Source organism: Sycon ciliatum, chromosome 4 (assembly GCF_964019385.1).
Source record: "Sycon ciliatum chromosome 4, ocSycCili1.1, whole genome shotgun sequence".
Lineage (NCBI taxonomy): Eukaryota > Metazoa > Porifera > Calcarea > Leucosolenida > Sycettidae > Sycon > Sycon ciliatum.
Window position 1 is genome coordinate 28,750,638 of NC_088646.1, and position 26,509 is coordinate 28,777,146.

At 50.2% G+C, this 26,509-nt stretch overlaps 2 protein-coding genes and 1 non-coding gene across 5 annotated transcripts; 2 read left to right on the plus strand and 1 right to left on the minus strand.

Moving 5' to 3' along the window:
• The first annotated feature begins 398 nt into the window (after positions 1 to 398).
• Positions 399 to 20,472, plus strand: LOC135815486 (actin-binding LIM protein 2-like). Of its 3 annotated transcripts, XM_065328794.1 has the most exons (16): positions 399 to 669; positions 862 to 957; positions 4,934 to 5,117; positions 5,835 to 5,929; positions 6,290 to 6,416; positions 7,094 to 7,187; positions 7,616 to 7,703; positions 7,893 to 7,951; positions 9,801 to 9,843; positions 16,757 to 16,915; positions 17,602 to 17,711; positions 18,132 to 18,183; positions 18,517 to 18,587; positions 18,897 to 19,007; positions 19,371 to 19,445; positions 19,761 to 20,472. In XM_065328794.1, the coding sequence occupies exons 1-16, from the start codon at positions 651 to 653 to the stop codon at positions 19,872 to 19,874; spliced, it is 1,497 nt and encodes a 498-aa protein (XP_065184866.1). In that variant the 5' UTR covers positions 399 to 650; the 3' UTR covers positions 19,875 to 20,472. The 3 variants fall into 3 exon arrangements, with proteins under 3 accessions (XP_065184866.1, XP_065184865.1, XP_065184864.1); XM_065328793.1 differs by lacking the exons at positions 399 to 669; positions 862 to 957 and adding an exon at positions 2,097 to 3,678 and having other exon boundaries at positions 9,801 to 9,834; XM_065328792.1 differs by lacking the exons at positions 399 to 669; positions 862 to 957 and adding an exon at positions 2,098 to 3,678.
• Positions 8,137 to 8,218, plus strand: Trnas-uga (transfer RNA serine (anticodon UGA)). Its single transcript has one exon. It is a non-coding gene; the product is annotated as a tRNA-Ser (tRNA).
• A 1,316-nt stretch (positions 20,473 to 21,788) lies between the features above and the next one.
• On the minus strand, positions 21,789 to 26,234 carry LOC135815488 (uncharacterized). The gene has a single exon (XM_065328796.1). It carries the CDS (start codon positions 25,712 to 25,714, stop codon positions 22,082 to 22,084), a length of 3,633 nt encoding a protein of 1,210 aa, XP_065184868.1. The 5' UTR covers positions 25,715 to 26,234; the 3' UTR covers positions 21,789 to 22,081.
• Between the last annotated feature and the right edge of the window lie 275 nt (positions 26,235 to 26,509).

Sequence of the window (26,509 nt, forward strand, 5' to 3'; positions counted from 1 at the left end):
GGACGACAGATCAGGTTTTCTGTCGACTTGTACTATCCTGACTACACGTTCAGATGATCTGTGTCTTCGTTTGACACACAGCAACAGCGGACTAGCTGGGGATAATGGCGGTTGTCATTTTTGTGACGATGATGCGCGGGAATCTTCACTGACCCAGGACTACAATCCACCAGAAGTAAACAGCTGGCACAGTCTCGTGGGCCTCCACGCCTCCATGGTCCAGCTAGCCAGCCTCTGCCGCATGTCCGACCCTACGTAGACTGGAAGGGCATTATAAACAAACACATCACTCATCAGTGCAGTGCAGTCAACATAGACCAGAACGACTCCACGAGGTCCACATCACCATCGGCATCGTACCAGCAAGTCATGCACGATCAGTATCAGACTTCAGAGTCGGCACATGCAACCTGGTAACTGCACTGTATGAGCGCGCACATCAGCCAAACTTTTTTCCTAGCCAGGGTTTCTCCTTCACTTGCTTCTTCTCAGTCAGTTCTCGATCGCACCCTTCGTGCAGGAAAGCAGAACACCGTAAACTGTGCTGCTAGTCCGTGCTAGTCCGTGCTGAGTGCTGAGTGTTGGTGCGAATATCCGTACTAGCGATAGCTGATTCATAGTGATTACGAGGTTTCGTACCGTCACTTACGATGAGCTCTGCAGACACCGGTAAGCCAGCATACAGATATCGGGGTGCTCATCTTGCCGGCCTGTTCACTCGGCTACTCAGCTATGGCACTTGAACCAAGAGCATTATTGCTCCTTGGCAGTCGTGAGCGGCTCCTGCAGTCCGTGCAAGTAGTCACGAGCGTGGTCGCTGTTTTCTCTCCTTATTTTTGTGTACCGCCGCTGCTGATCCAGGTCGCCCAGTGTGCATTCGCTGCGAAGCGGACTGCGTCGGCGACACTTTGTACATTCGGGAGGGCCACGTCCACATCAAGTGCATGCGCTGCTACGGTGAGTAGAAACCAAGTCCAAGACCTGATTTACCAAACACGAGAATGTTATGTTTGATTTCCGAAACATTCTCTCCTCGCAATCCCACTGACTCTACTGGTCGTGGCCACGCACCGCTGTTGCCAGTACAATGTTGGGCACTCGTAGACTACGAAGAATGGACCAAAAATGTAATCTCACAGCAGACAATGGATGGGCGATATTTTCCCCGTTCACCAAGCATCGATTCACTCACCTTTGTGTGCAGTCACGGAGTCGCTGCCATCGCTGCAACCGCTGCAACCGCCCGGTCGCCAGCTGAAGCCATCTTCCACCTTTACTTCTCCTTTCTTGTTAGAAGTCATGTTCTTATTCACGGCTTGGGTGGTGGGTGGGGGCAGGATTTGACGGCTGCATGCTCGTGTTGTAAACATTCCCATGCGGCTCATGAGATTTATCGTGAGATCTGCTTGCGGATTGCAACTGTGAAAGGAAGCCTGGAAATAGCCGTAACACGTGCTCATTCCATAATTTTTGTCCGGCACTGTCGGAAAATGGAAGAACTTGGGCAGCGTGAACGCACACTCTTGTCACTGCCAGCACACCACGCCATTCTGGGACTGGGTAAACACACCTGCCCAGTGCAGTGCCGCTCACCAGACTGCGCGCTGAGAATAGAATGGATCTTGTTTAGGGGAAGGACGCTGGCTGGGGTGGGTTGTTCCCTTCCACTGCACTGGAGGATACAGTCAGTACTGACTACTGTTGTACTTTGTAGAGTTCAGTACCTGGTAATGTCATTCTGGGTCAGTGAGTGTGGCTGCTCAGCTGGTACCCAGGAACTACTAGTACATGCAGCACCTCATCTGTGAGTACTCCAGAGTAGGGCATTGTGATCTAATCCCAATTACATGGCCCTTTCATGGTGGGTTCACGCGTTTCTGTGTACTACCAGTAGCCAGTGGAGATAGAGACAGACATGGTAAGTGGTAGAGGGTTTCTATCACTACACTAGTACACTACAATCAGGTATTCACACCCAAAACAGAGCAGGTCTCTAGAGATGCAAGTATTACTATCAGTTTACTGTAGATCTCTGTTTGTGTTTGAAGTGGCAGCTACACACAGTGTGGCGGGCTTGGTTCATTCAGCAGTGGCCCCGGCTGTGGCCCGGCTGTCAATTGATGTTTGATATGTTTACGACCGGATAGAGGCTATGGTACTGGGCCACTTGAATCTGTGAGTGAAGAAGGACTTTGGAACAGTCATAACCTCCTCTCTATCAGCAGCTCATTTGTGGGGGCTGAAAACTCTGTCAAGAGGGTTTCATTGACTTGCACTGGTGCACAACTTATAGAGGTTAGCTTAGCTTAGCTAGCTCTTTCTCTAGTCAGACCGCTCTTTGTGTCATCAGAAGCCAGGGTTGCAAGTGATTATCCATGCTGGAACCTTGTGCTGTAGATGCTAGGTGCTGCAAATGGTCAGTCGCAGAAAGCCAGTGATTCTGCCCTTGTCAGTTCTAAGGCAGGGTATATACATGATATATTAGCAGCGGTGTTTGCTCCCAGGGACAACAGTGCTCTGCGGTGCTTGAGGCAGCGGCCACAGATCAACCAGGGCCTTCCACAGTCCGGAGTCACTACTAGTCTTCAGTTGGTCAGCGGTGTTTGTTGTAGCAAGCCTTTACAGGCATCCCAAGCATAACTGGACTCCAGCTGAGCTGTCAGAGCTTTGGTCCTAACACTTTGCATCTAAGTAGGGTAGTTGGTGTCCCGCGTGCCATCCCTTGTGGCACTGTGTGTAGCGTAGCTAACCTGCTAAGGCTAAGTGCTGTTGGTCATCGGTTTCCTGCTGCTACTGCAAGTCTCTACTCTAGCTCTGTGTGGAGCAACAACGGACGTGTTGCCTATCCTGGTAGATTCCCTATTACTTAGTCAAGTACTCAATCTGGAGAGTTTCAGTGCTCAGCATTCTGTCTGGAGTGGGAAGGAGCAGCAGCAGTAGGTTGACAAGCTCTCTCACCGTGTGTGTCCCCCACTGCACTGCATGCCCTCACCCATACAGTCATAGTCAGCAGGGTGACTGCATTACTAGTGACTTCAGATATGCCCAGCATTACTGTCCAGATTCCGAGACCAGCAGGGAGTGCAACTGCTCACTTCCAACACCATTCTCTAGCTAGAAGCCAGGAATCTCACAACAGTGGAAGCAGCAGTAGGGCTTTGTATTCCAGAGGATGGAGTGCCACCAGCCCACCAGTGGACCAAAGTGGCAGTCCTGCAACTCAACTGCTTCCCTGCCATCAGCAAAAGCAGCCAGTTGCAGCTTGTAACAGTACTGGTAGTGCTGTGTTGCGTTCAAGACCCGGTCAGAGGCGTACCATTCGTGTGGATTGCTCTGACCTAGCAGCAAACCTTGCTGCAGCAGCAGCCAGGTCCTCTGCTGCCGCTCCTCAAACTGCTGACCAGCGACAGCAGCAGAGGACAATGGTGAGAGGCAGTAGCTGTGAGTTTGATGTCTCCCAGTGCACTATTCTTGCAAAAGGCGTGATCATTGTGGACCGCTCAGCAGAGCTCAGCAGCACTGGTGATTTTGGCGGTGGTAGTGTGGGCAGGGATAGAGCGATGAACTGTGCGGGTTTGTGGAGAAAACTGCAGTGTCCACCGGCACGCAAGTCCAGTGGTTATGGACGACGACATGCAGGCCTGCGTAGGTCCAAGTCAGCACCAAGGAGGTGCAAAGGTATGGTGTATACTGATGTAAACTTGGGGAAGTGTGGGGTGGCTTGGGCGTCTGTATGGTGTATAGTGATGCACCATTGGGAAGTATGGGGTGGCTTGCTCAATGGTATGGTGTATAGTGATGTACCATTGGGAAGTATGGGGTGGCTTGCTCAACTCGTGGGTTTGTTACTGCTTTCTATGTTCCTATCCAGTTCTGTTCTTTTTTAGTATCCGTATTTCATAACAGTGTGTTCTGGTGCATGTCATAGAATTTCTCCCTCTTGTGCTGTTGCTGTTGCTGTACTGGTAGTGTTGTTGTTGCCATTAGTTGTAGCATGGTTAAAGTGGTGTCCTCTACTCCCAAGTCTGCTCACTTACATTATTTCACAACATGGCCATGCGCGTTGTCAGCTGTCAAACAGTACACTCAGTCCTGGGTCCTCAGAAACTCTCCTGTCTGCAGATGTTGTTCTTCATGGAGGGCTTGTTTACCCAGCTTTCTAAAAGGCTTTGAAGAATCCTCTTTCAGACAAAGTTCAGTGCTGTTTTCTGGTATGGGACAACTGTTAGGAGTAGCAGACAGGCAGGCCTCACCACTAAGTTAGGCGGTGGCTTGGTGATGTTAATCTATTATACTCAGTAGTCTGTTCCATGTTCCTTATGTTATGGTGTTATGCATGGCCGGTGTTATGCATGGCCGTTCTACTACACTATTGATGTGTATTTGTACAGATGGTGATCCAGTAGGCCGTACACCGGATGGTTACCTGGTGCACACTGGGTGTGTTCTGCTTATCTACTAGTACATGTAACATCCTGTGTTACTATTCCTAGTGCATGTACATGTACATAAATAATTACTAGCACTCACAAAGAGGAAATGAGGCAGGGGTTTCCCCTGTACAAGATCATGAGTGCTCCTTGGAGTACATGTACATGATGTTTTCAAGTTGGTGTCATCACTGTATTTACCACAAGAAGTCGTCTTGTAAAATTCCTCATTCCCTTCATAGGCATTGCAACTCCTTCACGAGTTGTTCTCATGATCTGATCTGGCCGCGTAGGTCATTAATTGTGGCTCTGACTCCTTAGTAGAAAATGGATGGCTAGTTGGGCTGAGAATGGTTATTCTCATAATGCTGGGACTACGGCAGAAGAGGCACTGTACACACTGTATGTTGTATTGTGTTAGCTTAAATATTTCGCTTTAATCGACTCTGTTCTGATGACTGAAGAATGCGCTGTACCTGGCTTTCTTTTGTGACTGCTCGTAGAGTGTGACAAACCTCTAGTAACTGGTGGCTTCTTTATGCGAGATGACAACTTCTACTGCTCGTCTGACTACCAGCGGATGTTCGGTACCCGATGTCAGGGCTGCGGGGACTTTGTTGAAGGTGACGTGGTGGTTGCCCTGGACAAGACCTATCATCAGCGATGCTTCATTTGCCATAGCTGTGGGTGAGTAGTGGAGACACTTGAAGTCCTGGTGGGCCAGGGAATAGTTTTAAAACTTAAAATAGTTTGCTCTCCTGAGTACTGTTTGTAAGGGATGGCTAAGAAACACTGGGGCGGTGTGTTGTTCAAAGTGGCATGAGTGACATGTTAAGTTACAGCTCTCTTGTCCATTTCCTGGTGAAAATCTGTCACTAGTAGTATCCGCGTAAACCCCTAGGTACGAGTAGCAACATGCATAGTCACTTTTCGCCATCATTGAGTCAATTTCAATTCCTCATCCTGCATTTATGCAGCTCAAGGACATCCCAGTAACAATATTGTCATGTTCCATGTGCAGCTTGGTAGCTCGCTGTGCCAATCAATTCAACCAAGAAAGCACCGTGCTGGGGCAGGGATTTGGGGCAGGGGCAGGGATTTGGGGCAGGGGCAGGGATTTGGGGCAGGGATTTTGACATTTTGAAGAGACAGTCACTGGGTTGTAGTAACACTACGTCACACGCACATGGTATTTATTTTGTATGAAAAAATGTGTGTGTGCGTGCGCGCGCGTGTGTGTGTGTGTCCGTGCATGTGCGTCCGTGCACATATGTGTGTGTGAGGGGGGGGGGGTAGGTGTTTGCATGTCATGGTTCGTTTTGTGTAGGTGTCTGTGCCCATACCGGCATAATAAATACTATTTTAAAAGACTAGAAGTGTTCACATCGTGTTTGTGTTCTTCAGGAAAGGCTTTCCCCCAGGAGAATCGGTTACCATGCAAGGAGATGAGTGTATTTGTGAGAACTGCTTCAACTCTTCCAGTGATCAGAACGAGAGGAGTAAGTTGCTTATTAATCACACAGGCTGTCCTACTTCAGTTGCAATGACCAAGTTTCTAGTACTTTTTAGAAGCCCACGAAAGTTACTACTGTACCGAAATTGTGTGTATCATTATACTGAAATTCACAAAAGTTAGAGGCAAGTAGTACTAGCTTGACGCTTTGTACTAAGTTTGTAACCAATGATATTGCGTACCCTGTTGACACGAACCTCAATGTCTGCAAACTACGGTTGTTTAGAGGCTATAGTGCATTCAAACAGTCTGTGTTCATGCGTATGGACATGCATGCATGACCATTATAGGCTGGGCTGAAGTGCAAGTCGTAACTCTTTGCGTTGTCTACTCATTGTGACGTTAGGGTGTGCGGGTTGTGAGGAGGAGATCAAGAGTGGTCAGGCATTGCTGGCTCTTAACAAGCAATGGCACGTCTTGTGTTTCCGCTGTCAACACTGCGGTGACATGCTGTCCAGTGAATACATGGGAAGGTATGTGCAACCCCTACAAAGCCTACCCTATGTTGCTTGTTCAGGCTGTGTTATTGCGAGCTGGGCTGTATCATACGTGCCCCCCCCCCCTACCTCCTTACACTTCCAAACAAATCGCTTGGCCTTTGACAATATGATATGCAGAACTTGGCGGCATTCAGATTCAACATGCAGAACTGTAGTGCAGCAACAACCGGATGCTGGTCACGTGATGCTGGTCATGTGATGCTGGTCATGTGCAAGCACTGTTCTCTGCTGTACCATATTTCTTTTGTGTGCATTTACACCGTCAACGCGTACAGTACTGTCGGTCGCCGAAGAACTGGGGGGGGGGGGGGGGGGGGGTGTCAGCCTCCTAGCCTAGACAGTTCTTACTGTCATGTATTACAGTCTGTGCGCAGTCGAGTCACCGTGTATACATTGGTATGCTGTGCTTGATGAAAATTTAGCCTGGTCGTTCTTCGGCGCTGCGTTCTTTGCCGCCCGATAGTACTGTACCGTATCTCAGTACCGATTACATAATATGAGGACAAATAAGTATGACGTCCTGAAACACTGAGTACTGAGCTGCGTGATACAGTAGTATACAATGGCAGCCACAGCAAACAACCGTTCTGTGTAGTTCTCTCTCCTTCGAACATAGTGTCTTTGCTGCATGCGCCGCCTTGACTCTGCAGGAATGGCCAGCCTTATTGCGTACGTGACTATCATACGTTGTTCGGTGTCAAATGTGCGGCATGCAACTGCTTCATCACTGGCCGAGTTCTGCAGGTGAGCCCCAGTGTAGCTGTGTGATATAAGCATGTTGCTGGTGAAGACAAAACGTGGACGTGTGCGGACTTCTTACACGTAATGCACTTACCCACTTTACTCGTAGCATGTCGATCCAAGGTCGCAGAGTAGCTGGCTTGAACAATCTTGCTCTAGCAAAACATGTACAGTGTGGCTGAGTGCGGAGAGTGCTGGACCTAATGACCACCATGGGACCATGAAAACCGTGTGTCCTCAGGCCCTAACAGTGAGACTAGGTATGTGCACGTGCGTGCTCGCACTGTTGCTTTGGAGAGTGATTCGCCTTTGGTTGGTTGTGTTAGGGACAGGTGTGTTTGTGGGGTGGCAGTCCGCTGACCTCAGTTTTACCGTTTGTCTGTTGTTGACTTTGTCTGTTGTTGACTTTGTCTGTTGTTGACTTTGTCCAGGCGGGAGAAAACTTCTACCATCCTCACTGCTCACAATGTGTGAAATGTGGCGGTTCATTTGGTGAAGGAGAAGACATGTATATTATGCGTAAGTTGCATTGCAAACGTAATTAGCACATGCGGGCACTTGGAGTTTGAGACTGATTACTGATAATAATTGATATCCCCACAGGACGTGTTTGATTGTTAGTTTGTAAAGCCGTGAGCTGCGTTGTCGTGCTCTTCTTGTGCAGAATTTAATGGCAGCGCTCTTTCTCGATGTGTCTGTTTGATACAGATAATGATGTGTGGCATCCGGAGTGTGGGCACCTGCCAAACCTGAGCGACTCCAGTGAGGTAAATACAACCACTATCTGCAGTTCCTTTTGTTTCTTGACTTGTAATCTGCATAGCCCGGCGGGGTGGATGTAGATTGTGGGTTTATCTTTCACAAGTGTGAGGACTCCTGGTATTATCCCCGTCTGTGCATGCTCTACTAGTTCTTGTTCTTAGATCTTATGGGAGTATTGGCATTTGTCATTGCTGTGATGGCCGAGTGGTTAAGGCGTTGGACTTGAAATCCAATGGGGTCTCCCCGCGCAGGTTCGAACCCTGCTCGCAGCGTCCTTTTTTTATTGCCGTAGTTTTTATGGTTTATGTACAGTCTACTCGCGATAAGTCACGCACTTTTAAGTCACGCACTCGCGATAAGTCACGCACTTTTTCATCCAGGACACCCATCTCAAGATTTATTTAATTTTCGGGATTTTGTGGATTTCGCGAATATTTGCGAATGATGTGGTTTTCAATGATGGAGCTTGAATACTGTAAAGGTAAGAATATAATTATTATGTGCATATTGTATGAGAGCCTTCTCCCTCAGGATCACCCACGACAATCCAAGTTTGTCAGTCACAAACTTCTCCCTTCGAAGCAAAATATATTTTACTAGCCGCTCCTCAATTTTCCCGAACTGGGAACTTCTGTTGCGGACTCCCTGTGGACCAGACGGATTAGCATCGGCGAGTTTGCCAGCTTTAGCATCCCTCAGCCAGCCGCGGAACATCGCCTCCGGAACATTGTTCAACTTCACAAATTTTCGAGCGGAGGGTTTTCCACTCTCACGATAGAGACGAACCAAACGCAGTCGATCAGCCACTGTTCACTGTTCTTTCGTTTTCTTATGAGAAGGCATCGTCAAGCAAAGGGAAACGAAGTGTTTACACGACGGAAACAGAAATGCGTCTTGTCAAATCCCTACCAAAACGGCAAAAGTAACGGAACATCGTTCTTGTCTTTCTCGATCATGGCTTCACGCTGTGGTAGATCTACGTCTCGTGTGCAGCATGCAGTGTACAGTCAGTGTAGACTACAGACAGTACAGTGTCAGTGTACCGTGCGCATGCAGCTCAGTGCTTGTACGCGTGTTCAGCACACATGTCCATATGCAGAAGAAAAAATGACGGCTGTACATATGCATGACGTGGTGCATAATGTAAGTCGCGCACTCGCTGTAAGTCGCGCATTTTCTATTCCAGGACACTGTACGTGACTTATCGCGAGTAGACTGTATCGCAGACTACAGTCCATTTCAAAACTATAGACGCGTACCTGGGCAAAAACCGTTATGCCAGCATCTATACCACATAAAATCTGTGATCACTTTGTGCATAAATTTTTCCAAATTGGGCGTCTGTTATCCAATCGTTTAGAAACTATATGAGAGTAATTGTGGAGCGGACCTGAGCAATATTCCGAAAACTATTCCCAAAAAGTTCCAGCCAAATTTGAAATATTTCAAAAACACTGCGTGTCTATAGTTTTGAAATGGACTGTTGAGCAATTATCCCCAGCCTGGCATGTGGCCATGGACTTTCCAGCTCATTGGAAAGCTGTCACAGTGCTGATGTTAATTTAGTAATTTGTGTGACACGTGCATACATGCAACTCCACGTGCACCGTCATCAAAGAAATAAGCGTTGTCCGACCAGTCATCACTCGCCTGGTTTGGTATTCTGAGACACACAATTTGTGCTCAGCCCTTTATAGATAACAGGAATGGGGAGGAGAAGGGGTTGACAAGGGGTTGGCAAGGGGTCACGGGGCAGAGCAACAATGGGCACTACTAGTATAGTGCGGATGGGGTTTGTGCATCAAGAGTCGCAGCCGATATAGCCTTTGTGTTTACATGTTTGCGTCACTGCAGTCGGCAAGTCTGGGGTACGAGTGCACGGAACAAGGTGAGAAAGGTAAGCAGCACTGTGATGTATAGGACGAGAGAATATTCTATGTGATGTCCGTCTAGCTGTCATGTAATCTCCATGGTGCTATCATGCGATCCCTATGTTGCTATTGTGCGCAACTTTGAACTATTGAGTGGGAGAGCTTGGATAGCCACGCACAAATACGTCTTGGTAACTCAAATATGGAGTGGTTCCGGTTCACGGAACGACATTGCACTTGTTACTTGAAAGGATTAGGTGACTTGAAAAGGAGTGTCACCAGAAAACCTTATTTGAGACAAGTTCTAGCTAGTTGAGTACAAGTAGAGACAAGTGAAGCATGCAAAAGGGAAAAGGCAGCAAAAAAGGAGCGACAGGCTCGCTGCGCATGCTCCGGGCTGAGAGCTGCAAAACGGTGCGCGCGATGCGTGCAGCAAGACATCAGCATGACGTCAACATGATGTAACACATAAACAAATAAAGACATAATAATGAGCGTAACGCGGATTCGTGATGCATATTCACGACACTCCCCGGGCATTGGCCGGAGAACAGAATTAACCATAATATTAATAACAAGGAGAAATTTCACACAAAACATGTGGAAAGATAACTGAAGAGCATAAAGAATGCGAGAGTAATGAGAGCGAGCGTGCGCTTGCGCGCGCGCGAGAGAGAGAGAGAGAGTTAAACACGGCCGTCGGCGATCAAATCCTGCAAGTTGGACTGAAACTTGCTGGCAGCGGCTCGTGTCGGTCTTCGTACGACTGCAACGGGAGTGCTAGTCTTCTGAGCTGGGGTAGCTGAGGATTCAGAGGTACTGCTGGTCTCCTGAGCTGGGGTACCTGGGGATTCCGAGGTACTGCTGGTCTCAAGCGGACACAGTAAGCTTACTGGCCGCTTGATGGTACGTTTGTCCGAAGTGAGGACGGTGGCCGAGCGGATGTTGCCATCGCTGCTGGTGTGTACTTCTTGGATTCGTCCAAGGCGCCAGTGGCCGCGAGGCAACTCCTCCTTGATGAGGACAACGTCAGCAGGCTTCGGAAACGTTGAGGATCGAGTCCTTGACTGCTTAAAAGACGACGTGTGGGCTTCTCGCAGACTGAGGAGGTACTCGTTCCTCCAGGCGAGCCAGAACTGATCAAGGTGTCGTTGGCCCTTCTTCCAAAGGTCCAACAGGCTGTCTGCAGAGGAATTGATAGGCTGATAATCCGGGTCGGTCGGGTCGTTGCTGACCGTGAAGAACCCCTGTGTGGCAGACAGGCTGATGAAATGACCAGGCGTCAACACTGTGCACTGTTCTTCGTCGACATAGACTAGCGGCCGAGAATTGACGACAGACTCAACTTCTGGCAGGAGAGTGGCGAGTTGGCTGGTTGTGAGGAGGCGTCTCCCAATGGTCTTGCGCATAGAACGCTTGACAATACCCACAAGCCTTTCATACATTCCACCCATCCACGGAGAGTTGGCGACGATGAAGTGCCACTGGATCTGATGGCGGCTAATGTAGGACGTAACACTGGTGTCCACCACAATGTTGCTCCAGGCAATGTCAAGAGCGGACTTGGCCAGCTTAAATTGGGGAGCGTTGTCAGACACAACTAGCTCTGGCGTGCCACGGCGGGCGACGAAACGTCTCAATGCGAGCAGAAACTCGGCAGCTGTCATGTCGTGGACTGGCTCCAAATGAACAGCTCTGGTCACCATGCACGTGATCAGGCAGACCCATGCCTTAGCGGTTCCTGACTGTGTACGGACGAGGACTGGGCCAAAGTAGTCCAGGCCGATGTGTGAGAATGGTCGCGCTTGGGTCACCCTGGTAGAAGGTAGCAGACTCATCTGAGGTGTCTTGTATGGCGCGCCTTCGTAGCGAATGCACGTCTGACAGCGGCGCACGAGGGCCTTTACAGCTGATCTGCCTTTCGGGATCCAAAACTGATATCGGACACGGGATAGTGTGTGCGCTACGCCGCCATGCATGACCTTGAGGTGGCAATCACGTATGATCAGGTTGGCAATGGCGTGTTCCTTGGAGATCAGGACGGGAAACCTCGATTTGGAGCAGAGGTCAGCATTCTCCAGTCTTCCACGGCATCTCAGTACTCCGTTGTCGAGCACTAAGTTGAGCTTAGTTGCCAGCGGATGTTGCTTCCCACTGGACAGAGCGGTGATAACATCTGCATAGTGTGCAGACTGGCTGTGGCTGATCCAGACTTGCTCTGCTGCTTCGATTTCTCTAGGCGTGAGAGGTCCAGATGGAGTTGGTTTCTTCCGCAGCCTACAGAGGAAACGAAAGCAAAGTGCAGACACACGCACTAAAGAGTCGAACGACGAGAAGTCGTTCACAACAATGCCATATGGGAATGCATCAGATTTTTTATTTGTCTGTGAACCCTGACCAAATGGCTGACCCCCCGACCCCTTTGAGGTGACTTCCGGAGGACCCTCCGCCGGCGCAACAGTGACGGTTGCTGCAGTGGTGCCTTCAATCGGTAGGTTGGGGCCGTTCCACCAGGCGTCGCATTTTAACAAGGCTGCGGCGCTCAATCCACGGGATGGCAGGTCGGCTGGATTCAGCTTTGTCGGGACGTAGTGGTGGAGAACGTCTGGAACGGCTGCGATGGCGTTGACGCGGTTCTGCTCAAAGACGGGTAGCTTCGTGGACTTGAGCCAATGGAGTACAGTCGTTGAGTCGGTGTACAGATGAGTGGCTTGGAATTGGATGTCCAGTTGCTTGCGTAGATACACGATAAGGCGAGATCCTAGGCTTGCCGCCATCAACTCTAACCGTGGGATCGTTTGACCCTTGACGGGAGAGACCTTCGTCTTGCTGAAGATAATATGGCGCTGACTCCTATCACCGACAGTGCTTTCCAAGTACGCAACGGCAGCATAGGCGATCGCTGACGCATCGCAGAAGACGTGCAACTGATACGACGGACTCTTACATGTGGGTACGCCGACGTAGCGTAAGATTGGATAGCTGCTAGACTTGTCAAGGTCGGCGGCTATTGGGTGCCAGCGACTGAGGACGTCGGAGGGCAGTGGGTCATCCCAGGACACAGCAAGCTTCCAGATATCTTGCATAAGAACCTTCGCTCTGATGGACACGGGGGCGAACAAGCCAAGCGGGTCGAAGAAGCGAGACAGTGCCTGTAGAACCTGGCGTTTCGTAGTGACAACAAGGTTAGCTGCATTAGGCGACTGTACGGACAAGACATCCTCTCTGGGGTCCCAATGGAGACCAAGGCATTTCTCGCGAGTGCTTCTTGAGCGATCGTGTTCTGGGATCTTGTCCAAAACCTCGGAAGAGTTTGATGCCCACTCTCTAAGGTTCATGCTGATTGCGGAGAACGTCGCCTTTGCTGATTGATAGTGAGCGACAGCATCGTTGATGGTGTCCTTGCCCAGGATGATGTTGTCTACGTACGTGTTTCGGAGAATGTCGTCTGTCTCCGGTGAACAGGTCTGCGTGAGGTGGTACTTGATCGTTGCAGACAGCAGGAAAGGGCTGGAAACAACACCGAAAGGGACTCTACAGAAACGCAGAGTTTGGAGATTGCTGTAGTTGACTGGTTGGTTGGGGTCATCCAACCACAAGAAACGAGTGACATCACGATCGGCTACGTTCAAATTCATCTGTAAGAACGCCTTCTCGATGTCACTACAGACGGCAATAGGGTGCATGCGGAAACGCAGGAGAATGCCGCAGAGATCAGGGATCATGCACGGCCCAGGATACAGACAATCATTGAGACTGGGCGAAGTCTTCGATACACGAGCGGATGCGTCGTACACGACACGGATCTTAGTGGTGCTGCTGGACAGCTTGAGCACACAGTGATGTGGCAAGTAGTGGATTGGATGCGAGTTGTCTCTCTGGCTGGGAAAAGCAACGCGTTCGATGATACCAAGTGACAGTTGCTCTTCAAGTACCTTGCTGGACTTGACGAAGGTATCAGGCTCGTGACGGAGACGTTTAATGAGTGACTTCAAACGTCCGAAAGCAAGTGGACAGTTGTTTTCCAAAGGCGGATGTTGTTGTCGCCAAGGCCACCCGACGGTGTACCGTCCGTCCTCAAACACGACCGATTGGAGGAAGTCGTCATACGCATGATCGTTGCTGGGGCGTGTCGCACTGAGAGAGTCGAAATCTTCAACAGCCCAGAAGCGCTCAAGGTCAAACGAGGGATCTTCTCGTCGATGACTTGCTACGGCTAAGGTGGTGTTGCTCTCGATTACCGAACAGGCGTGCTCAGTTGCTACTGTGCCGGCGCAAACAAAACCAAGTGACGAGTCCAAAAGCTGCAGGCCATCGGGAAAGGAGATGCGGTCTGTGCCCAGGATCTTGTAGTAGTGATCAAGACCAATGAGGATGTCGATACACAGGCGATCGTTGGATGACGTGAGCGGCTCCGCAAGAGGAAGGGTGTTGAGGCTCGGGTGTCTGTTGGTGTCCAAGGGGACGCGCCATATCGGTGAAGTGACTTGGGGAATCACATTGGCGGACAGCGGAAGGATTGAGCCATTCTTCAGTTTGAGATTGACCTCGACGCGTGGGTACTGAGACGTGTTCCTCGATGCACTACCGAAAGTAGAGAGGGCAATGTGACCTTGACCTAGAACACTGAGGTTGGCTTTCGCCTGGAGCGCCTGCGTGACGTACGACCGGCAAGAGCCACTATCGAACAGTATACGTGCAGACAGCGTGGTCGGGGTACCGGAAGAGTTGGACACTACATCTGCAACTGCGGTTTGCATGATGACGGACTGGTTGTCGCCTGCGACTGTGGTAATGGCAGAACGTGGCTGGAAAGGTGCCGGGTTGGCACACATTGCTGAGCTTGGTTGTGCACCAAATTTCACGGGACACAAACTGGAGTGGTGGTCAGGCTTACGACAATAGAAGCAAGGCTTCTGCAGACTACATGACGAAACACTGTGGCCTGGCCGTAGGCACCGTTGACACTTGTCGCCGAGGCGTGGTTTCCTTGTTTCAAGTGTCCTATACTTGGAACACATGTCGGAGTAGTGACTTTCCCTGCAGAAAGCGCAGACTTTCTTTCTTGGCAGTGACTGGCGACTCGACTCGCCGACAAGAAGTACGGACGACTTATGTACGGAAGACGGCTGTTCATGTTTGCTGCTGGCGGCATGACTGGATTGGCGCTCGGCTGTCTCCTGCGCTACTATATACGCACACAGCTTGACTCTCAGCTCGGCGACAGACCATGGATCGATGCCTTTCTGCAACTCAAGTTGCGCAAGCACGTGACGCGGAAGCTTGCTGGTCATCAGTGAAATGAAGATTGGTTGGTCAGTGTCTTCTTCAAGAGCGTTGAGACTGCGTAGATGTAGTTCTACCGTATCGTACAGCTTACGGAGCGAGGAGGGCTTGTTGGTTGCCGGTGGAGTTTCCATCAGGGCGACATGGTGAGCATTAACCTGCACCTGCGTGTTGCCATAACGCTCGTCGAGCAGGCCAAGAGCAACAGCATAATTTGCATCTGACAGAGACAAACCAGAAATGGTGTCGAGTGCATTGTGTGTCACATGCTCCTTTAGATAGGAAAGCTTCTGTACATCGCTTAATCCAGTGTGTTTGTGTACAGATGCCATGAACATGTCGTGGAAAGACTTCCATTGCAGGATGTCACCGTTGAATTTAGGTAAACCTAACTTTGGTAAATTGACAGTGGACTTGTGAGATGCTTGAGTGGTGAGTGATTCACTATGCTGTTGTAGCAGAGATTGCGTTTGTTCCTGTGTTTGACGATGCATGGTGAGTAACTCTTTCATCTGGCTTTGCATTAGCTTGACAACTGAGTCGTCGTCCGATTTGTTAGTACTCGACTCTGGAGAGGTCTGACAATCTGCTGCTGATTTCAGTTGAGAAATTCGGAATTTGAGCTTTTTGATCACGCTCATAGCTTCAAACTGGAAGTCCAGATTATCGTCTGCTTCCTGTTTACAAGCAGCTTCGTCAGAGCTCTCCAGGGCGGAGGAATCAACACAATTTGACAAAAGTTCACAGACCTCATCAAATGCTACGACATCGGACTCTAAAGATGCACATGTTTCACTTAGCTTTTCTGCTGTTGAAGATGAGGGAGCTCCAGACAATAATGCATTGCCGTCATCGAGGCATTGCTGGATGCTCTTCCGCAGTCGAAGTATCTTGCCCCGATACCGCTTAGTTGATGCCGGATTAGGAGCATCGGCACTCGAAGCCTTTTTTGGTGGCATGTCCCGGGTTTCGGCACCAAGTTTGTGCGCAACTTTGAACTATTGAGTGGGAGAGCTTGGATAGCCACGCACAAATACGTCTTGGTAACTCAAATATGGAGTGGTTCCGGTTCACGGAACGACATTGCACTTGTTACTTGAAAGGATTAGGTGACTTGAAAAGGAGTGTCACCAGAAAACCTTATTTGAGACAAGTTCTAGCTAGTTGAGTACAAGTAGAGACAAGTGAAGCATGCAAAAGGGAAAAGGCAGCAAAAAAGGAGCGACAGGCTCGCTGCGCATGCTCCGGGCTGAGAGCTGCAAAACGGTGCGCGCGATGCGTGCAGCAAGACATCAGCATGACGTCAACATGATGTAACACATAAACAAATAAAGACATAATAATGAGCGTAACGCGGATTCGTGATGCATATTCACGACAGCTATCATGCGATCCCTATGTTGCTATCATGTGATCCCTATGTTGCTGTCATGCAATCTCGATGTTGCTGTCATGTAATCCCTATGTAATATGTTGCTTTCTTGCGATCCCATTGTGCTGCTGTTAGCAATCACCTGCAATGCATGCCGGTGGGTTGCCTGTCCTTGCATACCTTGGGAAAAGAGTAATTAACTGCATACGTATAATTTTTTTAAATTCTTGGAGTGTAACGTTGTTGGACCTCATCGTCTTGGCCAACTCTTCTTTGTGTAGGTCGAGTTCCCATGAAGAGTGCCAGTCCCATTAGTGTCTCATCAGCGGCCTCCTCGCCTGAGCCAAGTCCGGCTCAGATGGCATCGGAGATTTCCAGGGCCACGCGGCTGGGAAGTAGGCGAAGTGTTGGAGAGGCTAGCGATCGATCCAGCGGCCGAGGTGAGTGGATTCATCGGGGAGATTCGGAAATGGATTACCCCCTCACTGACACACACACACACACACACACACACACACACACACACACACACACGTATCACACACACGCATACACGCATACACGCATACACATACATACCGTGAATCTTCTCTTCACGATTGTAAGGGGTCTCATATTCTTAATCTGAAAAGCAATCCAGTTGGAATTTGTGAGGATCTGGAGTCTGCATGTAGTAGAACCTGTGATTAGCAACCAGCCCCCTATGGTACATAGAAAACCAGTCTTTATAGACAGGTGGTCTTTCAACACAGGTTCAAGTGTTCATGTACCTACAGCGCCGCTCACTGAAATCTGATCTAGTGAGTCAAGTATGCTGGTCGGGCGCTGTGCAGTCCTAGACCTGTAAAGACTGGGATGAGAAGTGTCGCGGGTTGCAAACTTGACGCACGCGATCAGACTTCATTGAGCAGCACTGTACGTGGTGTTGGGTGTTCAAATGACTGGTCTCACAAGACAGGTGGTCTCCCATCACAGTGGTTGCTATGTACAGGTGTTTGCTGTATTGTTACACACAGGGTTTTTGCTGTATTGTTACACACAGGCTTTTCCTGTATTTACATGTAGTTTCATAACATTGTACAGGAGAGTACAACTTCCCAATGTCGCTGTTTCTAATCCTGTACAGAAAGTGCATCAAGTGGCAAGCTATTCGACTGGAGATCGCGCTACTCGGTGGACAGCAGCACTAGCAGTACACCCAGCACAGCGCACACCGAGTCACCCGCTGTAAATGAGGTTAGTGTTGCAGCCCCAGGGGCGTGGCTGGTCCCCCTTTCAGGGGATGCACGGTCGCTTCGCCACTCATACGTGTAGGATGGCTGGTGCATGTCATCATGGTCATTATTTGTAGGTCGAAATGTTTGAAATGTACACTTGGCCCCCGTGCCCTATGCAGGCTACATGCCTGGGCCTTGTGGCGGTTGCTCAACTGTACACACCTGCTGGCAGGCGTGAATTTCGGTGAGATTTCATGAAACCACATACCAGCAGTGCATAGGCTAGATGATGCTTGGAAGCACAGTGTTACTTCCGCTGTCTCCGTGTGTGTTAAGTCAGACTGGTATTCATCTCTGCAACTGTGCTGTGTGTATGCATGTGTGTGTGTATGTGTGTACATGTGCGTGTGTGCACATTTTCTTCCTGTATATTGTGCAGCTAAGAAGGCAATCGCTTGCCAGTGGTGTATCTTCAGTCAGCAGCAACCAAGGTCAGTGCTGGTCCTTAGCAGCTACTTCTCGGCATTATCAACACATTGCACTGCCGGTTATTCATGTGGCCAGCTAGTGCCCTCAATACAAGTGATTCATGTTGCTAAGTGTGGGTTGTTTGGGAAACACTTCTACTGGTGTAGAGGAGTTCATATGTTGATGCATTGTTGGTCACTGTTGGAGGGTAGGAAAGGGGAAGGGGGGGGGGGGGGAGGGGGGGGGGATGAGATTTGCAATTTATGGGGACTGTTGGTCGACAAGATTAAGAGTATGAGATCACTAGTTGGTAATTACCCTCCTGTTTTACATTATTATCCTCTGTGATATATTAGGAAGTTCCCGGCTGTCAAATTCAACATCTGGGTCGAAACTGATGTCGTCAATGTCAACTGATTCCGTCGAGGTAAGATTGGGACACAGCTGACCCACCTTAGCTTGAATGTATATCCCGCGGTTCCCCGCCACAATGGGTAGTCCAATTTGTCCGTTTCCGTGTATCCCCTTCCAATGGGAAATTGAGGTTGTCCATTTAAGCGTATACCCTTTCAATGGGCAATTCAAGTTGTCCGTTTCCGTTCTATCATTGACTACCTGATAGCCGAGAAGAGTTTAACCAACAAATACAGTTTTACTACTGGGTGCTGAATTTGAAGCACGGTTGATGTCGTCTCAAGCATGTTTTCCATCTCTTCCATTACCAATCGTGCTGCAGAACAATGAGCTAGCACCCGGAAGATGGCATCGGTCAAGTCTGGGTTCCGAAAGTAGACGCCGCCTAACCAAGGAGTTCTCGGAGGCTGATGAAATCTCGCCTATCACCGAGGTAGGGTAACTTTCACAGGTAGCGGTTTGTTTACATGGTGGTACTGCCGTGTACAACCTGTTGTCAGTATTGTTGGTGCCTGTCGAGTTGGACTAATTCAGACTGCTTTTCTTTTAGAAAAGCGATCCTGTCAGCTTTTCTATTATTGTGTTAATCAATGCAGCGTGCCTCTAAATCCACCACCCATTCTCGCCTGCACTATAGTTACTATGGCTCATTTCACATTGTACCAGTTTCTCGTCAGGCCACTGTACATCTCGTATTATGTGACACTGTGCATTATAACGTTACATGTACTGGTAATCATTCCCTACAAAATTATACATTAATTGCTTCATCTGATCTGATGTGATTGTCTTGCAGGTGTTCCCATTGGACGTCCTTCAAGGCGTGGATAGCATTCGGCTACCGAAGAGCGTTGATCGCACCAGATTAGAGGTAAACGATAAATACCAGTAATATCAACATGATTGTGGCACTTTTCTAAAATTTGTGTTTGTGAAGGCTTCAAAGAAGCTCTCTGTTTGAACTACACATTGCGTAGAAATTGGACCCGTCGAAAACATTTCACAAACAAGGCCAAACAAGGTACAGGTTTCAGTAGTGAATGCAGCTGTCTGCTGAAATGCCCGAAACTTGAAGTTACAACTACACAGCATTAAATGTTCGCCTCTTCCGTTGAATGTGTCAAAAAGCCTTTCATGTCGACCTGGTGCTAAGGCTGCAGATGCTCTTGCCACCCTTGTGCTGTAGGAGTATTTGAGCGAGGAAGACTTTGTGAAGACATTCGACATGCCGCGCGAGGAATTCAAGAGGTTGCAGGTGTGGAAGAGACGCGAGATGAAGAAGAGAGCACGTTTGTTCTGAGCTGTGCGAAACAGCCCAGACCCAACCTTCATCTAGTAACGTTGAGTTCACAGATACTGATATGGCTATCAACATAACTTTGACACTTACGGAATATCTAGCTTCTTTATAATACTAATAGCTCTCAGAGTCTGTATAGAACTATCCTACAATCCCCATGTGTAGTTGTCTTTGTCACTACGCTATTGAAGATAACCCGTAGCAGGCATGCTTCGATAAGACTTGATCGGCCCTTTTGAGGCCATAATACACACTCTGTGCAAAGGCCGTGCCTATTCTCGATGCATGCGTTGAGGACATTCTGACAATTAGATAGCTTTGCGCAAGAAAGTCTATTTTGTTTCTTACTTTCCACTGGTGTGGGTCAGAGTTTTCAATATAGCCTCACACTATTCTCCCAATGTTGAAGACCTACAATGAAGCTAAGTTAGCCAAGGTATTTTGGTTTTATTTACCAGCTATGTTTATGCAGTACTATTTATACGTGAGTAATGCGCCAAAAGTCTACCACGGCCTATCGTCGTGGATTACAAACATTTCAAATGTTTGCATATTATGAACTTTGTGCAAAAAATCAGCTGCCGTTTGGCTACCTTCACCTCCTCTGTGTCTGTTTGAAAGGTACACTAGTTTTGCACTCAGATGCTGTTATGGGGGTCACTTTCAGAGGCCATGTTGCTCCAAGAATTGCCCCCTGCCATGGCTAACTTGTGGCTCGAAGCTCCTAATGAAGTCGTGATTTGAATGCCACATTTCCTCATTATGGAGATATGACTCAGTAACCATGGTAACTCATGATTGTGCTCTTGTCATGTCTTAGTAAGTGGGCCATTGGTCTCTACTGTAACTATGGTAACTGTTTGCTGCAGTTCCAACACTTGCACTGTCCCATTCATAGAGTTTGGGACATGAACACAGAGTGCATCAGGTTTGGGTAGGTTAGATGCGCATGCATAGTTACGGAGTCCATCACCGGTTGGAGCATCAGAACACGCACATGGATTCACTTACATACACAGACGCACACACACGCACATGCGTACACACACACCATAAACACACACACACACACACATACACACACCATGTACCACATGCACACACACACACACACACACACACACACACACACACACACACACCTGTCCTGTCCTGTCCTGTAGAGCCACTGCCACAGGGGTCACGTGGGCCCCGGAGGGGCATCAGAGAGGAAGATGGAGCACGCAGCCTGATGACGCCGGAGATGGTGGGGCAAACGGAACCGGCGAGAACACACGCATACATGGCTGAACGAATTACGCTGCTGGGCAGTCGGGCACGGGCCAGTCCTCGAGCACCGGTGACGACCGCGGCCTTGCACAGACCGAAAGCAGCGGGCACACACAGCACAGTGCGCAGCACAGCAGGCATCCTGCACATAGACTTGCCGGGGCTCGGGAGGCTGAGGCTGAGGTGCGGAACAGCGGTGAACAGCTAGACCACCCTTGCTGCGAAACCAACGCCCACAATCTCCACAGTGGCAAGCCCCTCGCTGCTCAGCAATCGGCTTTGCCCGCAAAACCACACATTTGTGGCGAGCACGATCTCCAGGGCGCGAGAATGACCGATTGCAATCCGCACATACCACTGGGTCAGGCTGAGGCACATTCTCCACAGGCTCGGCGTACATAGTCCGCCAGTCAGCGCGGGACTCACAGGCGATAGGGTACCATTCCTTGGTGAGGCCACGAACTCTTAGGTCGCACACACACGCACGCACGCGCGCGCGCGCGCACGCACGCACGCACGCACGCACGCACGCACACACACACACACACACACACACCCAGGTAGATACAGTACACCCGGCCTGCACATTGACGCCCTCTGCTCCTGATGTGTAGGTGGATCGACCAAATCTGCACTTTGTGTCCTTATAGCTAATATAATAAATTTAAATAATCAATGCACCGTAAAAGGCGTGGGAAAAGAGAATGGCTGCGATACAACTCAACTTGCAAGTGCAGCTTTGATTATTCAAGATGTTTCTTCAAAGTTCTGAGGGACATCTATGCAGCTTCATTTGTTGCTGATGTTTCTTATTATGTCAACAGGCTTTATATAAAGCAGTTTGCCCAGCGCCAATAATTTATACTATGCTGTTGTTAGCTCAACCACGCCACACCGCGGCAAAATATAGTGAGTCATCATTTATTATCATGTGGGGTTCATTGCGCTGCAACATTCTCATAAATTCTGTTGTGTGCCTCGATGACATGGCGACAGGGCTGCGGACAGGCAAATGGACACAGGTGTTTTGCTCCTGGGGACTTTCTGATCAGTGACTTGCGAGGGCGAGGCGTTGGCATGGGCATTTTCGGATGTCCCTGGGTCGATTGCTTCTTTAGCACCGGTTGAAGCCATGGAGTGGGGGTGGCAGTATGGCCGGTGGTGATGGTGGGTTTCATGTGTGGCTTGTGCCTGGCCCTGGACGGCCTTCTGCTGTGTCTGTGGCGACTTGACCGCCTGGATCGCTTCGACGTGGATCTGTATCTTGTCGAACAAGAACAGTCGGTGTGCCCGCCTGTTTGTTGCTTCCTCAGATCCAGAATATGAGCTTGCGACCTGTGCGACCTGCGCCTACAGGAGCTTTTCCGGCGCTTGCACCGTGAACTTCTTCGTGTCGGGGCTGCGTAAGCAGAATCGTTGCTGTACGCAGGCAGGTACTGTGGCCTTTTCTGCCGTGCACTGCGTCGCCCACGATGCTGAGAAGTGCGCTGCGAGTGCCGCTGAGAAGTGCGCTGCGAGTGCCGCTGAGAAGTGCGCTGCGCGTGCTGCTGAGCATTGAGTCGACGAATTAGACTGGATAGCTGGTTTAGCACCGGGTGTGGAACCGATGCATACACCATCCCATTGGGCCCTTGGACCATTTGCTGCTGCTGTTGTGACTGCTGCTGTAGCTGATGCAGCTGCTGCTGTAATTGATGTAGCTGCTGCTGCTGTGGCTGCTGCTGCTGCTGTGGCTGCTGTTGTTGCTGTTGTTGCTGCTGTTGTTGATGTGGTTGATGTGCATGTGGCTGCTGTTGCTGTGAAACAGTCGACGTGGAAGCCGGAATGCTGCTGGGTAAGGTGCTAGTGGAAGTGTATCCTGGAGCAGACTGGGGATACATATGGCTAGAGTATGGCTGTGGAAGTGGCTGCTGCTGAGGCAGTGGTGGTGGTGGTGGCGGCGGCGGTGGTGGTGGTGGTGGGGGAGGTGGTGGCGGCGGCGGGGGAACAGGATAACCAGCATAGCTGTTTGGGTTCGGATAGCCGTGTATGACGTTGTGATAATGTGATGGATCAGCCTGTCTGGCCAGTCCAGGCCTCGGCCTTTCCTTCGGTCTCTGTCCTATCATCTTGTTGGCACTAAGCTGAGCGAGCGGTTCTCTTGCAGCCTTGACAGGTGTGTTTGTGGAAGACTTAGATGTCTTGTTGAATGCACAGCAGGCGATTATGATCAGGATCACTACACCCACAACTGAGCCGGCAACAATAGCAACTATCCGTAGCGTTCTCTGTGTATCATTCTGACCTTGTTCTATGGGCGCGTGCTCCGTCATACCGTAGCGGTGAGATGATGCAGCCAGTCTGTTACAACTGCACTGTTGTTGCTGCGTTGTGGGACCGTTGCAGGCCGTCGGAAACCCTGTGCATGCTCGTGTTCGCCGCTGGAAGCTGTCGGGCGTGTGGCAGTTTGCTTCCGTGCAGCCCCGCCACTCTGTCCACTGTGTCCATACGGCAGCTGCATTGCCACCACCTGCTGGAATGGCAGAGTCACATCGAGTGCTATCGCATGCCGTCGCCTGCAGTGCTTCGCCCAGGCACTGGTTGTCGCGCGAGCACTGTCGACGTCGCAGTCGCGTTCCACTGCCGCACGTCCGGTCGCAGCTAGTCCACTGCGACCACGCGGACCACATGATGCCACAGGGACTACGGCTGCAGGCACGTGTCTCTGTATTCGTACCGCCACATGTCTGCGGCTGGTGGGGAGTGTTGCACCATCGGCCGCGGCTCATCTTCCCACTGCCGCATGTAGCAGAACATGGTGACCAGACGCTCCACAGCGACCAGCCAGGCATACCTGCACGTTGACAGGGTGGCTGGTTACACGGCGACTGCTGGGTTTGACTGCCACCGGGACATTCGGCCACGGCCAGGCTTACCGGACACCTGCGCTGTCGTTGTCGCATACCACCATCGCCGCACCGTACGGTGCAAGGCGACCATTGCGACCATTCCAGCCCTGGTCCGTGGCACGGCGGAGCACTGCACAGAGCAGCTTGGAAGTTTGTACCGTCACAGTTCGTCGCCGTTCCTGCTGGAACTCCGCTTGGCGGCAAGCAACGGCGCAGGCGGTAGCGCTCGCTTTGGCCACACGTGCGCGGACACGGGCTCCAACGTCCCCATCCGCCCCACGTACCGTTCACGGCCACTTGGAAGCTAATCTTCATAGTCTTGACAGTGCTTGCCTCATCTTCAGATTCACTCATGCCAGCCAGTCTTCTCTGCACTTGAGAAATGTCCCTGTATGCTGTTCTACTTGACACACTAACCGTAGATGCATCATCCACATGTACCTGCTGCTTAGTCCAGTTGGAGTATAGGTTCGATGACCATTGACAACATGTCACATGATCTGACTGCTGCAGCTTCATTTTGCTGATCAGTTCCACGCCAGTCCACTTTCTGTCGGAACATGGTCTTGACCTGATGTAGCGAGGCGGGGTATTTTGCTTTCTGTTCGAATGTAGCCTTGAATTGGTGTAATGAGATTGCTGACTTGCTAGTCCATTACAATGTGAACAGAGAACTTCCTCTGTGATCACATGGCCAGGACAGGAGTGAGTGAAAGCGAGATAAGCTGCTCGCTCATGGAGTACTTCCCTCGCCCTGGCTCGGGAACACGTGGACCACATGGTGGGTGTACCACGGGGTACGGGATCCATGATACATGTGTTCTCTACATCCGTACAGGGACATGGCACCGGGGTGGAATGGCCGACGTGGCCGGCAGTAACCGTGTGTTCTAGGCCGATGACGTGTCCGAGCTCGTGTGATATCAGAGCAGCCACAGTACTGGGCTGTTCCAGGTGATCTTGCACAATAGCCACAGCCCAGGGGGAACCGGCCGTTCCTTGAGTTGCAGCACCTCGGTGTGTGCCCAACTCTTCTGCTGTTAACACTATTGTCATGTCCGCAACAGCTCCGACACTACTCCAAGCACATTCCCTGATGAACTTCAACATACGGACTAGTCCACCTTCCAGTATGCTGCAGTCTTCCGTTTCCGACCATACCTTCAATTGAGCCAGCTCCAGTGTAATTCCAAGTGCAGTGAAGTGCCGAGAGGAGATGTTGAACAGCTCCAGTGCTCGTTCTCTGGCGCTCAGCATCGACGAGCCCAATGTGACGAACAGCGATCTGTCGACAACCATGCGCAGCGTCAGTCTGGCATGTATTGGGACTGACCCGCGTCCTGGAGATGGAGAAGGGTTGGTGTCATCCCGACTCCATCTTGAACCCAGTTGCGTTGCTTCCCAGCGCGTCGATCGATTTAGCTGAGCATCAGCTGCGCAAGTAGTAGTAGATCTACCACGAAACAATCCATCCCTGCGCCTCCGGATATCACTGGTACATTCAGAACAGGGTCTTTTGTAACGCGTTATCGTTGCATCCCTGCTGCAAATCGAAACCGCTCCTGTCGACGATGGCGTACAAACACTAATTTGTACATGAAGAAGCACGAGTACTACTAGAAAGGGGCAAGTGATGTGGCACCATCGCTGCGAGCAGTTGTCTCGCCTCCGATAGGCAAGCATGCCTGCACATCTGCTGGCTCTAGCTCACGGCCGTCGACATTCGTAGATCTACTGGTCTGCTGCATGAGGGGACGTCTTCTTGTTGCACCGCTTTGTAACAATTATGTGTCTTCTCTCTCCAGTCCAGGGCTGCTGTGAGCGCGACTGTTGTGACTGAGCGCGACTCGACTGCGAGGGCGATGTGCAGAAATGTGCCCAGCTCAGGGCAACGTCATTGCGACCGTACCGAGCGCCAGAAGCGTGTAGACCTTGGTAGACGTTTAGACCTTCATTCTTCTAAGGACAGTCATGTAGCTTGCAGCTTCCACTGTTGCTCTGGGAGCTAGGAGCCCTTTTGCGGAAGTACTAGTTGTAGTAGTACCTGAGGTGTAACCTGAGGTGTAAACGAATGTGAACCTGATCACTAGAGAGATGGCCAACTTCCGAGCTCGTTTCCCAATTAAATACAGCAGATCTACATACCTTCCCAAGCCAAGGCTAAAGCCAGTGCCCTCTTTTCTTTTAATACGTCGTTGCAAGATCTAAGGGCCTATCCACACTATGTAATAAAAACGGCGTGCCGTTTCAGAGTACGTGACGTACACGCGATGCTCTGTCCACACTGCACTCTGTCACCAGTAACTACGTCGTGTACCTGTTCATATTTTCTCTATTGCACAATGTTTGTAGCGCGTAGACCAGGAAAGGACTCCCTGGCTTGGTCTAGACCTAGTACCTACCCAGCTAGCTACAAAACAAGTGGCGGCCCAGCGATGGCAGCACTGACGCCGAGCTCAAGGAATATCACCCTGAACT

Coding starts and splice junctions, on each gene's coding strand:
- LOC135815486 (XM_065328792.1), top strand. CDS start 3,042: ATGCCCAGCATTACTGTCCAGATTCCGAGACCAGCAGGGAGTGCAACT. Junction 6,417..7,093: donor TCCAGTGAATACATGGGAAG/GTATGTGCAACC, acceptor TTGACTCTGCAG/GAATGGCCAGCCTTATTGCG. Junction 9,844..16,756: donor CACGGAACAAGGTGAGAAAG/GTAAGCAGCACT, acceptor TTCTTTGTGTAG/GTCGAGTTCCCATGAAGAGT.
- LOC135815488 (XM_065328796.1), bottom strand. CDS start 25,714: ATGCTTGCCTATCGGAGGCGAGACAACTGCTCGCAGCGATGGTGCCAC.